We start from the raw sequence: 14,379 nt of genomic DNA, 5'->3' as shown, positions 1-14,379 counted from the left end.
ATTGCTTGATGCAGTGCATGGGAGGTGGTTAAGGAGTGTTTGCAGGAGGTAATGGCTGACTGTATACCTAGGGGTCCAAATAGTAAATCAAGTAGGGGTTAAATGGATGAATAACACCATTAAGCTTGAGCTGCAAAAAAAGAAACAACTGTGGAGGGAATTTAAGGAGAAAGGTGACCTGCAGGCACACGAACGGTATAAAGTACAGGCCAGAAGGGTAACGAGTGTCGTAAGAAAAGCAAAAGCGGTTTATGAAAGGAAATTAGCCACACTAGCTAAAGAGTATCCCAAACAGTTTTTTTGATGTGTTGCAAGTAAAAGAAAAAACGTATACAGCAGAATTATTATTATTATTATTATTATTATTATTATTCAGGCTTCCAAGGAGTCAAAAGACTCATCGAGGGAGGTCCTTTCTAAGACATAAAGTCTGTCAAGACTCATCGAGGGGAGGTCCCCCCCCCCCTGAGAAACACAAAGTTTATCATACCACTCCTTAAACCCACTGACCATTCTCGCTCCCACCACTCCATCAGGCAATGCATTCCATGGCTCAACCACCCTCCACACAAAGAAACCACTCCTTATCCTCTTGCTCACAGTTTCCTTTCGTAACTTCCAGGGATGGCCTCTTGTCATCACTCCTTCCCGCTGATCAACCAAGCGAAAGAACTCCCCAGTGTCAACCCTGTAACCACCTCTCAACAGTTTAAAAGTCTCAATCATATCACCTCTCCTTCTTCTATCCACCAAACTCTATGTTTGAAAGAACGCCAATGGTAGGGAGGTAACCGAATCGTTTGATATAGTGAAATTACTGAGCAAGCACTTTGCAAGAATATATCATCCAGGTGGTGATATTGCAGGAATGAAGGAACCAACAGCTTATACGGGAATTGTGGTGAATAAGGTTTTGTATATTACAAAACCTTAATGTGAATACATATGTGGGAATGGATGGTATACCAGCTCGTGTCGTACGTGAAGCAGCTAAAGAATTATCAGTGCACTTGACCATTTTGTTTAATTTGAGTCGTTGGTCTGGGTCAGTTCCAAGGATTGGTGGAAAGAGGGTGAAAATAGTTCTACTGCATAATATGGAAGCATTGACTGGAGGATACAATTCTTAAACTCAGAGCAGACGTGAGCAATTTGAAAAACCTTAAGGAAAAGAAGCTGAAGAACACAAAAATCCAAAATAATCTCATAAAGAGATATAATATTGGAACATGACCTATTGATGAAGTATTAGGGGAACTGAAGCAAAAAATAGTTGCAGTTGCAGCTAAAATAAGAAGATACAGTTCATGCATTGAACGGTACAAGCAAAATTTGATGTTTTGCATGAATCAGCACCAATTTTACAAGAAAATTGATTGTTGCAGGAATGATAATCTTAAAGAAAATATAAATATTAATACCACAGTAAAGAGCCAAGAGGCTATTTTTTTCAGTGACATAAATTAAGTTTCTTTTTTGGTTTTAAAATAATGAGGGATTTATTATCTCCTTAACTTATAAATACCACAGACAAAGAAAATACACTTAAATTTTAGCACAACCTATGGGACAACCCTAAGTGGCACAATAACAAGGCAATGTGGATTGAACAAATTATGAACCAACTGAAAATAACAACTGAAATGGTTCAAAAGCAAGCTAAAAGGATAAAAAATTTGTCAACGCCTGAGAAGAATGAATTACATGACTACTGGTTGAAATATCTGACATGAAAGACTTGCTAACCAATTTAACAATGTTTTAGAAGGACAAAGCAAGGAAGAGTGGCTCACAGCAGGGAAAATGGTTTTGATCATTAAGGATAAAGAAAAAGGCCCAAAGCCAGAAAACTTCCGACCAATAACCTGCCTGCGAACAACTTTTAAGTTACTCACAGGCATACTAGCTGACAAAATATACAGCTATCTTAAAGCAATTTCTTTTTTTCCAATTGAACAAAAAAGGTAGCAGCAAAAATTAAAGAGGTGCAAATGACCAATTGCTAATTGATAAAATGATTCTGAAAAATTGCAAACATAGAAAAACCAACCTTCATATGGCTTGGATAGATTATAAAAAACGTTTGATTCAGTGCCTCATAGTTGGATTTTAAAATGCACAAAACTATTTGGTATTAGTGAAAACATACACACATTTTTGCAATCCAGCATGAAAAATTGGAAAACAATGTTGGTTCTGAATAGAGAAGAAATTGGAGAGGTAAACATAAAAAGGGATATCTTTCAAGGATACTCATTATCTCCTCTATTGTTTATCTTGTCATTGATCATCCCTTAAAATTTTAAGTAAAATTGCTCATGGTTATCAAACTACGCAAAAAAGTGTCAAGATATCTCACCTTTTATACATGAATGATCTGAAGTTGTATGCAAAATCAGAGAATGAACTCGGATCATTGCTTAATACTGTGCACATATTCAGTCAAGATATATCAATGGATTTTGACTTGCACAAATGCGCAATTGCTGGAATAACAAGAGGAAAGTTTGAAGATCTGAACGAAATCGAGCTCCTCAATGGTGAAAAAATCAAGGCAATAAAATTCGAAGATAGCTACAAATATTTGAGAATTTTAGAAGCATCAGAAATTCTGCCCAATAAGATCAAGGAAAAAACTAGAGCAGAATACATAAGACAACTGAGGAAACTCTTTAAGTCAATGCTTAATGCTGGAAATTTGATAAAACCAATTAACACCTGAGCCATTCCTGTTCTGAGATATTCAGCAGGTATTGTTGAATGGACTCACAACTCATAGGCCCGTGGATAGGGCTCAAATTAGTGGAATATAACCAGCCTTTTACTTAAGACTGAGGAAGCAAATCAAGCTTGGATGAATATATATATTAAGCCTTCGCTGAGTGAAAAGAGCAATAGAATTTATCAGTTATTTTATAAGAATTATTAATATTAGCAATTCAGTTATTTTATACCCATCAAGAAGTGTTGATTTCTTTAATATTAATTTATAAATCACTATTATTTTTCTGGAAATAAGAACATCTACTAAAATATTAATTATAATAATGTTAATTAATAATTTCCTATATTTTGTCAAAGTTACATTGCTGTTACATGTGCCAATTTTACATGCAGGTATTAACACTGGCCAAATAAGGCTGAAAAAAGCATCCAAAGTTGGCCCTAGAGTTCTAAATGGCACCCCTAGTAGGCTACATTGGGTGGGCTTGGCCATCGGGCTGCATATCTGGGGGTGAGTGTTTCCCAAATTTGTGGCAGTCTTATGCACCCAAATTTGTTGAGTTTGGAAAGTTTCTCAAGGCAGAAATTCACTCTCATATTTGTATTTGCTGCAGTATAATAGAGTGGCCTTCTTCCAGCATATCTTTTGGTGGAAGAACCTTTTTTTTTTTTCGAACCTTTTTATGTGTGCGTGCCAAAAATTTACAAATCGAGTTGCTGATGTGCCAGGAAGTTTTTAATAGGGGTAAAGTTAATAGAAAATTAATCTAACTTAATTTATTTACTTATTTATTTATAAATTTATAATATATATTATTATTATTATTATCATTATTACCCAAGACCCCATGGAGTCACAAACTCATCTAGGAGGTCCTTTTATCATACACACAGCTCTTCATACTGTATGCCTTTAAACACTCTCAAATTCTCTGCACACACCATACTCTCAGGCGAGGCAATCCAATCATTCACAACTCTGCATGAAAAAAAATCTGCTTCTCACACCTTCTTTATACATTTTCCACGGATGACTTCGGGTTCTCCCATGATCTCCCATTATTTTCTGTAGAACTTCTCCAGCATTTATCCTATAATAACCCCTTACTAACTTGTAGGTCTCTATCATATCTCCCCTCTTCCTCCTGTCCACCAGACTCTGCAAGTTGCATGTTCTCAATCTTTCCTCATATTTGACATTCCAGAGATTAGAAACTACCTTAATCAGTCCTTCTGGACCCTTTCCAACATCTCTTCATCCTTCTGAAAACAGGTGACCAAATCTGGGCACAATAGCCCATGTGTGGCCTAATCAAAGCCTTATACAACAAAACAAGAATCTCCCTACTTCTACAAGTCAGTGTCCTCTGCATTATTCCCAGAACTTTTATGTCGTCTTCACAAATGTGACACTAAATTTCAGATCCTTATCCACTATCATCCCCAGATCTCTTATTTCCACCACCTCTGACAATATATCCTCACCAAGCATAAATTCTGCATTCCATTTTTGTTTTTCAAAATTTAAAACCTTACATTTTGCAACATTTAACTCGCATTCCCATTCCCGTGCCGAATCACTCAATTTATTCAAGTCTTGTTGTAAGGCCACAATATCTTCTCTACTCTTCATGGTTCGTCCCAACTTTGCATCATCTGCAAACAACTGAATATCTCCATCCAAATCTTCACCAATATAGGGTTGGTGAGATGGATAGGAGGGTAGTTGATGGAGATATACCAGAGAGTGGTTTATTCAGGAGTTTAGTCCTAAAGACAGCTTGTGACTAGTGGTGTGCCGCAGGGTTCTGTTCTTGGACCACTACTTTTCAATTTGCTCATCAATGATATAGGAAAGGCTCTGAGAGGAAGTGTTCACTTGTTTGTTGATGATGCAAAGTTGAGTAGAGCAATTGTGAGTGCACAGGATGTCAAAATTTTACAGGATGATTTGGATAGTTTGGAGGACTGGGCTAGGAAAAATGGATGTCAATTTAATGTGGCAAAGTGTAAGGTTATGCATTTTGGGGTGAAAAGAATAGCAGCAGTATATCACATTGGTGGAACTGTACTCCAAGAGATTGATGAGGCCAGGTATTTGGGGGTGTTGGTCGATAGGGAATCGAAGTTGAGGGGCACATTGCAAAAGTGGCTAAATCACTTCATCAAATCACTTGGCTTTTGAAAAATACTTTAACAAGCAGAGACAAACAAATTATTGTTCTTCTGTATCGAGCCTTGATAAGACCCCATCTAGACTACTGTGCCCAGATATGCGTGCCAAGGTTTCTTCTTGATGGGGAGGAGGCGGAGAGGATCCAGAGACGAGTGACCAAGATGATAGCAGGTCTGTTGAATGAACTTTATGAGAACAGGTTGAAGATTTCTGGGTTGCAAAAATTGGTTGATAGGTGGAAAAGGGATGATATGATTGAGACATTCAAATTACTGAAGGGTTTCTATAAGATTAATTATTATTACCCAAGACCTCATGGAGTCAAAGACTCATCTGGGATTAATCCAGAAGATATTTTTGAGAATAGGACTGGTTGGGGGAGGACTTGGGCCATACATGGAAGCTGGGCAAGAATGTGGTTAGCAGGGGTGTTAGAGTTAGGTTTTTTTACTTGGGGAGTGGTGAATAAGTGGAATAAGCTGCCAGAGTCTGTTGTGGGTGCTATGACCGTGCATGAGTTCAAGGCGAGGTATGACAGATACTGTGTGAATGTCGAATAGTTGTTCTTGACATGATGTTAGGACCTCCCTTGATGAGTCTGTCGACTCCTTGGAGTTGCCTGTAATAATAATATTAATAATAAATCATTAATTTACAAGTTAAACAGCAATGGCCCTAAAACAGACCCCTGAGGCACACCACTAGTAACTTTTCCTGGATATTGCTCTCCCATACACAACTTGTTGATACCTATCAGATAGTGAGTCTCCAATCCAATGCACCAGTCTAATATATCCTACCCTATCCAGTCCAGTTTGACTATCGACTTAAGCCTTTGCAAAATCTGAGTATATTACTGTGTATCCTTCTCCTCTGTCCATGGAAGCAGTCACCTTATTGAAATAAATAAGTAGATTACTAAAACATGATCTCCCTTTAGTAAATCCATGGTGTCCATGAAAAATAATACCATTGTTGTCAACCAATTCTGAATACTCATCTCACAAGCTTCTGAATTCTCACAAGCTTCTCCTACAACTTAGCTAGACACACAGATAGGCCTTTAGTTTGATGCTTGAGTTCTATCAACTCCTTTATGAAGTGGCACAATCTTGCCCTCATTCCACTCCTTAGGAACTTGATCCGGTGCAAGACGCGTATTAAAAAAACATGTTGAGGCTGGTGTCAACTCCCTGGCACATTCCTTCAGAATAAGTGGTGATATATTATCAAGTCCCACAGCTTTATTTACATCTAGTTTGCTCAACTCTCCATATACCTCTTGCTCACTAACAGTCAGTCTCTCTTCCCATCATCGACTGCTCTCAATCTCACCATGAAGTCACATTCACAAGATTGAAAGACCTTAAAGGTCTTTCAATCTCATTTTAAGTATCTCCACCACACCTTCTGCATCAGCTGTCTTTATACCATTTTCTCCAATCAATGTCATCTTTCCATAATCATTCTTTCTTTTACTGGCTACATATTGAAAGAACTCCTTAGGATTCTTTTTTGGATTCATTTGCTAACTGCTGTTCATACCTCTCTCTTTAGCTACCCCCTCACCAACCAAATCACCCTCCTTGCCTGGTCTTTGTAGTCCTCATGGAATTGGTTATTTCCATTTCTGTTATGCTGCCTCCATTATGCCCTTTTTCTCTGTATCACATGCTTAATCTCTTTATTCATCGATTTCACACCTACCTTATTTAACCTTCTCACCCTTGGAATACATTTATACAATGCATCTACTAGATAGTTTTTGAAAATACCCCGAGCTGCATTGATCTCTTTTCCAGCTAACTCCTCATTCCATGCTACACCTGCAAGCTGTCTCCTGAGCTCTTCATAATCCTCCCCATTGTAGTTCCACATTTACTCTTTTCTTACAGAGGTCGTCACACTGCTGGCAACCACCCATGTAATCACCTCATGGTCACTCTCACCAATTGGTGGGTGATTTGATGCTTCATTTATAATTACATCCTCTGATGAGATGACCAAATCCAAGACCCTCAATCCTCATGTTATAAATAATTATATATAATTTTATAAAAAATATTTTATTTTATTTATAATATTTATTTATATATAAATTTATAATATTATTCAGTGTAAATTTGTAACTTGCACTCCTGATTTTACCTTACGAAATAAGTCATTAAAAAGTTTTGCATATACCTTGCACACGAAAAATGTTTAAACATGTTCACGTCGAGGCAGCGTGGTTGCTATAGCATTTGCCGTCTGGGACAGTCACTGAGTTTGCCTCCCCTCTCAATACACACCAAAAATATACACTCCCCAAGAGCCATTATACTGCAGATGCAAGAAAAACACGTAGTTTTATTGTATCCCTGAATAAGATACAGAGCCTTTTGCTGTCTGTTTGATATATTTCTCAACAAATAGTACAATTACAGACAGCTGGAATAAAAATGGCACTAACTAATGAATCACATGTCCCCTCTCACAGAAACTATGCTGTATAGATTCAAGCAAAAACATTTGTTGCACAGGAAACACAGTATCTAATTAAAAACTATTGTCCAATATTTCAATTACATGATCGGCTGGCTCAACTCACACAAAGTTTCAACCAAGGGTTGAAACTTTGTGTGCATTGAGCCTGCTGGTAATGAGAAGTTCCGTCAGAATGATAAACGACACCCATCTCAAATGTGTTAAAACTAAGAAATATATAGTGAACGTTGTTATGACAGTTTCAGATGTTATGGAATTTGGTTGAAGAGAATTAGCATTTCAACTCAACAATTATCGGTTGCCTTTGTCCGTGGGCCTTGCAATCTTTTGTTAATACCACACCAATCATGTGCACGTCTTCATAGCTGCTCTTTCGTGTTAAAATAAAATTTAACTTGTACGTATTGTAACAATTAAAAAAAAAAGGTTTGAATAATTTATAAGCCTATAAAAGAATATCATCTGTAAATTGTCGACGTGCCGGTAAAATATTTGGACATGCCACCTCTGGCACACATGCCATAGGTTTGCCATCTAGGATGGTCAGCAAATTTTAAGTGACTGTACTGGTGGAACTGGTTGTAGTCCTTGTGTTCATAAATTCTGATATTGGCTGTCCTGCCTGTTTGGCCATATTAGAACAGTTTGTAACTGCCAGGGACCTGGTAGGTCTAGGGAATGTGGCTCTTTTTTGGTGGAGTAGATGAGAGATGCCAATTTTTATGAGGTCTGTAAATGGTTGTAAGGTTGCATTTCCTTTGGATTTTTGTTAATTTTTTGGATGTGCCCTGGATATATAGACAAACTAAACCTGTATAATTTTAGACCCCCCCTCCTCCCTTATGGGCTACCAAAAATCCTTAAACAAAATGTGCCATTATGTCTCATTGTAGATAGCATTGATTCACCCACATACAAATTAGTCAAACATTTAGGCAAAGTGCTCATGCGGTATACCGGTAATATACCTCATACCTTCTCACATAAAAGACTCAGTCCACTTTAAAGCCAGTATAAAAAACATTACATTCCAACACTGACATAATGGTCAGTTTTGATATCTCCACTTTATGCACTAATGTTCTGCTCAAAGACACCTTAGACCTCATCCATGCCATATTTCCTGATATCTCAGCTCTGTTTCAGTTCACCAAGAACTCAGGCTATTTTGTATGGCAAGGAAAATTCTACAAGCAGACAGAGGATACAGGGTTCTCCACTTTCTCCACCCTTGGCCTACTTCTTCAGGGAGACCTTTGAAGAAAATGCCTTAAACTCTGTCCCACATAAACCCACTGTTTGGCTATGCTATGTAGGTGATGTGTTCTCCATTTGGCTACATGGCCTGGATATGCTTAACATTTTCTTAATACATCTAAATAATCACGATTCCAGGATACAGTTTAATCTTAGAAAAGGAACACATCAACAGTCTCCTATTCTTAGGCACTCTGATTATATGCCATCCTGATAGAACCTTGTTATTATTACAGAAAATTCACATATACAGGTAGATACATTAACCAACAGCTACCATCCCAGGATCCAGTTTACCTTAGAAAAGAAACGCAACAACAGTCTCTCATTCCTAGACACTGATTACAAGCCAATCCCCCTCTCAACAATTTGGGATTATAAAAACCTTATATAATAGAACAAAATTAATCATTTCTGATAGCAGAGTACCAACTACTTAACTTGACCATATTCTTTGCAGTTTCTTAGCCAATAGCTACCATCCCCAAAAATATATTAAAACCCTGTAACTGCAATCTCATTACCCTCCCACTTCTGAGTGGAGATTACTCAAAATCTATCACCATTCTGTATATCCCTTATCTGCTCCACCAAAGACCAGCCACATTCTCTAGACCAGAAGTTACCAACCCTATGCCTGTGGGTGCCTTGGTGCCTGCCAATGTATCCAAAGGTGCTCGCTCAGCCATATAGAATCCTCTATTATTCTATTGATTTTATTGCAGGAAATCAGCTGGCAGGAGATCCATTTGCGGAACATCATTGCAGGAACATCCTACATAAAAAGTCACCTGCTTTCAGTGTGTTAACAGCAGTTAGTCTTTCTCTTCAAATTTTACTCTTCAGCTAAAAGTCAGTATTAGTGAGTTTGAGTACATTTTATGAGTAGTTCTTGGGTTTTAAACAACTATCATCCTTCCCTAAATAAATGAGGATGGTAAAAAAAAAAAATAGATAATTATCAACCTGAATGGGAAGAAGCCTACTGTTTTGTTAAAATAAAAGACAAATGTGTGTGTGTTTGGCATGTGGCAATTCTGTTGCAGTTATGAAGAAACAATGTGGAGCAGCATTTCAAGACTAATCACTCCTCGTTTGACCATAACTAACCTGTTAATTCTCAACTGAGAAAGAAAAAAGTATGTGAACTAAATTCAAAACTTAGATCTCACCAGTTAATTTTTATTAGACCAATAGAAAAATCATAAAAATGCCACCATTACTTCTTATAAAATTACTCACTTAATAGTAAAAAGGAAAAAAATCATATCAGGATGATGAATTGATAAAAGAGGCATTTTTTGCAGGATCAGATTCTTTATTTGAAGGCTTTAAAAACAAACAAGAAATTACGACAACAATATCAGACCTGCAGCTTTCAAATAAAACAATCACAAGGCGATTGAGCTCAATTTCCCTTGACATGCAAACCCGACTGAAAAATGATTTAGGAAAATGTGAATACTTATCCTTGCAATTTGATGAGTCAACGTACGTATCGGATACAGCGGAATTGGCTGTTTTAGTAAGAATGGTATTTGAGGATTTTTCTGTTACGGAAGAGCTGTTAAAATTATTGCCTATGAATGGGCAGACAACAGGAATGGAAATTTACCGTACATTTAAACAATACATCGAAACAATAGATTTCCCTCTAAGAAAGTTGGCAGTGATCACCACTGATGGAGCCACAGCAATGGTGAGTACTTCCAAAGGATTTATTTGCTCTTTGCAGGGAGGATAAATCATTTCCAATCTTTGCGTCATACCATTGCATTATTCATCAAGAAGCATTGTGCGGCGAAGTTCTCTCCTTTGGTCACATTATGAAAACAGTTCTAAAAATAATAAACTCAATTAGAGCCTCTCCTCTACAGCACTGCCTCTTTAAGTCTTTCGTTGAGAGTACTGATTATGTTACAAAAAAAGATCTTATTCTTCATTCCCAAGTTTGCTTGTTAAACAAAGGAGAAATATTTTCAAGATTTGTGAGTTCGAATGAAGAGATAGAAGAATTTCTCAGTTCCAAAGGAGAGAACTATGACCAGTTAAGTCAACCTTTTTGGTTAATGGATTTGGGTTTCTTTGTGGATATCATAGAAAAATTTAATTTTCTAAACTTGGAACTCCAAGGAAAGGATAAACATTGCAATGATGATAAGTTCAGTCAGATTATTCAAAGAGAAGTTGATTTTGTGGATATATCATTTGGAGTGGAATTCTCTCAATCATTTCCCAAATTTGAAGAAAATGATTGACAACAGAGAATTTGTCTCATAATTATTTGTTAAATTGCATAAAATGCTTCAGGAAGAATTTGACAAGAGGTTTTAGCAGTTCAACACCATTGAACCAATGGTATCATTTTTGGAAGATCTCAGGAATGATATCACATTAAAGTTATATAAAGGTGATGAAAACTTTTGGAGGTTGGTGGATAGAGAAAGATTTCCAGTTTTAAAAAGTTGTGCATACAAGATAACATATTTTTTTGGATCAACATACTTGTGCGAGTCATTTTTTTCACCATGAACATCATAAAATCTAATACAGATCTTGAGCAAAGGAAGAACATCTCGATGATCATTTGCAAGCTGCAACATCATCTGATATTCCCAAATATGAAGGACTTGTCAATAATATGCAACTCCAAGGATCCCATTAAAATCCATTTTTCTTCACAATTTATTTAATTTATTTAAAACATTTTTGTTCCTTTCCAATAAGAACAAAATTACAATGATAATTTTGTTTATTTATCTACAACATAAATTTATCTTAATTGTTTGATTGCTTTAAGAAAGATGGCAAGGTGGGGGGGGGCACAGTACTGTTTCCTCATCTTAAAAGTGCTCTGGAGCTCAAAAAGATTGGTAATCCTTGTCCTAGACCCACCAGGTCCCTTGCAGTTCCAAACTGTTCTACTATGGCCAAACAGGCAGGTGAGCCAATATCAAAATTTCTGAACACAAGGACTATATCCGGTTCCACCATTACAGCCACTCAGCGCTTGCTGACCATGCTTTGGACACCCACCACAGGATATGCTGAAATTCCTGGAATCTGCTTTAGCCCTGAGAAACTTTCCAAATTTCAACAAATTTGGGTGCATGAGACTGTCCCAAATTTGGGAAGCACTCATCCTCAGATCATCAGCCTCATTTGCCAAGTATTAGTGCCTACATGCACAGATCATTGTTTTTGTGATCCCTGATGATGTCAATGTAACATTGCCAAAATATAGGAAAGGATTAAAGTTATTATAATTAATATTTTAATTATATTATTTTATGATTATATTTTATTTAATATAGAGTGTTATTTCCTGAAAAATAACAGCTTCAAATCACCATAAACCTGTCTACCATAATTTATGAATATAAATGATTATTGTTATTCATCCACAACCATCGTTTTTTTATTTTATTTTTTAAAAATTTTAATTTGCTTAGTTTGGAGAATTAGGAATAGATGGAATATTAAGCACTGCAGGTTTAAGCTGGAATGAAGCAATTAAAGCTGTTGACACTCTGAAGTCTGCACCAGAAGTAATGCCTGAAATTCGATATCTTGTATCTGCTATGACTGCATCCTTGGATCCACAAGTTAAAGAAAATCTTGTACAGTTAAATGTTAGTGCTGGTGGTATCCAAATGCTTGCAAGTAAGTCTCAAAAATTTAATGTCATTTAATTTAGTTTACAGAAGAGTATATCTTTGAAATTTTGCTCTTGAAAGATAGCCACTGTGATTATGTACTGTTTAAACTATTAGCAATAAAATTTTAAAAAAGTTTAATAATATATTTAAATATTGTACTGTATTTTTATTTAAATCCTACCCACAAATAGTTCCATGCATAAAGGAAGCTCCAAGGCTGATATAGGAAATTACCACCTGGTCAGCATATCAGGAATTGTAGTCGGGTGCTGGACAAGTTGGTCAAGAGCAAGAGACAGGGCTCAATAGACAGAAAGGGGATGCTATATGGAGGGGGGGGCATGGTTTTGTGAAGGGTAGGTCATATCTCAGTAACTTGCTCATGCTTTATAATACAGTGACAACTGAGTTGGATAAAGGTAATGGGTTTACAGGGACACTGTTAGACTTTGCAAAAGCATTTGACAGGATACCACATGGAATTCTAATTAATAAATTGCAGGACATGGAGATGGATATAGAGTTTGTGAAATGGATAAGAGGGTGTTTGATGGAGAGATATCAGAGAGTAGTTTAGTGAGGAGTAGAGTCCAGTAGAAGGCCTGTGTCTAGTGGTGTGCCACAGGACTGTTCTTGGGTCACTACTATTCAATTTGTACATTGATGATATAGGAAAGGATCTGAGAGGAACTATTGAATTGTTTACCAATGATGCAAGATTGAGTAGAGCAACAATAGTTAATAAAGATGTTATTAACATTTTGCAGGGTGATTTCGATAGACTGGGCAAAGGAGAATGGATGTGGCAAAGTGCAATATTATGCATTTTGGGGGTAAAAAGATTACCAGCTGTGTATCACATTGATTCAACTGCACTCCAGAAAATTGATGACATCAAGGATTTTGGGATGTTAGTGGATAGGGAGTTAAAGTTTATTGCAAAAGTGGCTAAAGCAGATCATCAGATTATTTGGTTACTGAAGAATACCTTGATGAGCAGAGACAAACAAATTATTATACCTCTATATAGAGCCTTGGTAGACTCCATCTTGACTTGTGCACAAATCTGGTAACCTGAGTTTCTTGGGAAAGAAGAGGTGGAGAGGATCCAAAGGTGAGGAACCAAGATGGTAGTAGATCTGTGGAATGAACCTTATGAGGACAGGTCAAAAATTTGTGGGTTACAGGAATTGGTCGACAGATGGAAAAGGGATGATATTATTGAGAAATACAAATTATTGAAGAGTTTTTACAAGATTAATATAAAGGAAAGTTTTCAGAACAGGTCTGGTGGTGGGAAAACTAGGGCCATCCTTGGAAACTGAGTAAGAGTGTAGTTAGCAGGAGTGTCAGGACTAGATTTTTTGGTTGGAGAGTGGAAATGAGTGGAATGGGTTGCTGGAGTCTGTTGTGGTTGCCACGACTGTGAATGAGTTCAAAGCGAAGTATGATAGATAATGCATAAATATTGGATAGTGCTTGTCATGATATTTAAGGCCTTTCTTGATGAGTCTAAGTACTCCATAGAGTAGCCTATAATAATAATAATAATGATGATGATGATGATGATGATGATATTACAAAAATGTTCAAGGGAAATGGCAGCACCTCTGAAGAAGGTGTTCAAATCCCAGCTCTGGGCAAGTGCCAAAAAATGATGGAAGGAAAAATAGTTTTGTTACATAAAGGAGGCGGCAAGACAAAAGTTAGCAAATTATAGACTTATCAATATATTAGGAGTGGTGGTTAAGTTATTGGTGAAGTTGCAAAAAAATCAGAATTGAAGAATGAGTAGACAGGAATGTGATACTCTATGGGGGACAACATGATTTTGGAAAAGTTAAGTTTTGCCTTAGTAATTTGCTCATTTTTTACAATAATAAATAGACAACCGAGTTGGATAAAGGAAATGGCTACTCATTGATACTTCTAGACCAGGGGTTCCCAACCTTTTTGTTTCCTAGAGCACATTCTAAAATACCGGTAGGGCGACGGGCACCATCTATTTTTTCAAGCAAATTTTTTGAATTCTTTTGTTAAATGAATACATACAAAGTTTACATTATAATCAAATGT

At 36.8% G+C, this 14,379-nt stretch overlaps 1 protein-coding gene across 1 annotated transcript in view; it reads left to right on the top strand.

The window, feature by feature from the left end:
* Positions 1 to 14,379, top strand: part of LOC150103053 (phospholipid-transporting ATPase ABCA1-like) — an 859,669-nt gene that overhangs the window by 33,719 nt on the left and 811,571 nt on the right. Inside the window, exon 4 of the mRNA XM_090398068.1 lies at positions 12,097 to 12,307. Within this exon, the coding sequence (XP_090254194.1) occupies positions 12,097 to 12,307 (211 nt within the window). The remainder of the gene's footprint in view (positions 1 to 12,096; positions 12,308 to 14,379) is intronic.

Source organism: Typopeltis vanoorti, chromosome 9, assembly GCF_054136105.1.
Source record: "Typopeltis vanoorti isolate ZY-2024b chromosome 9, IOZ_Tvanoo_1.0, whole genome shotgun sequence".
Taxonomy (NCBI): domain Eukaryota; kingdom Metazoa; phylum Arthropoda; class Arachnida; order Uropygi; family Thelyphonidae; genus Typopeltis; species Typopeltis vanoorti.
The sequence above is the reverse complement of the archived record's forward strand: the minus strand, read 5'-3'. Positions and strand labels throughout refer to the sequence as shown.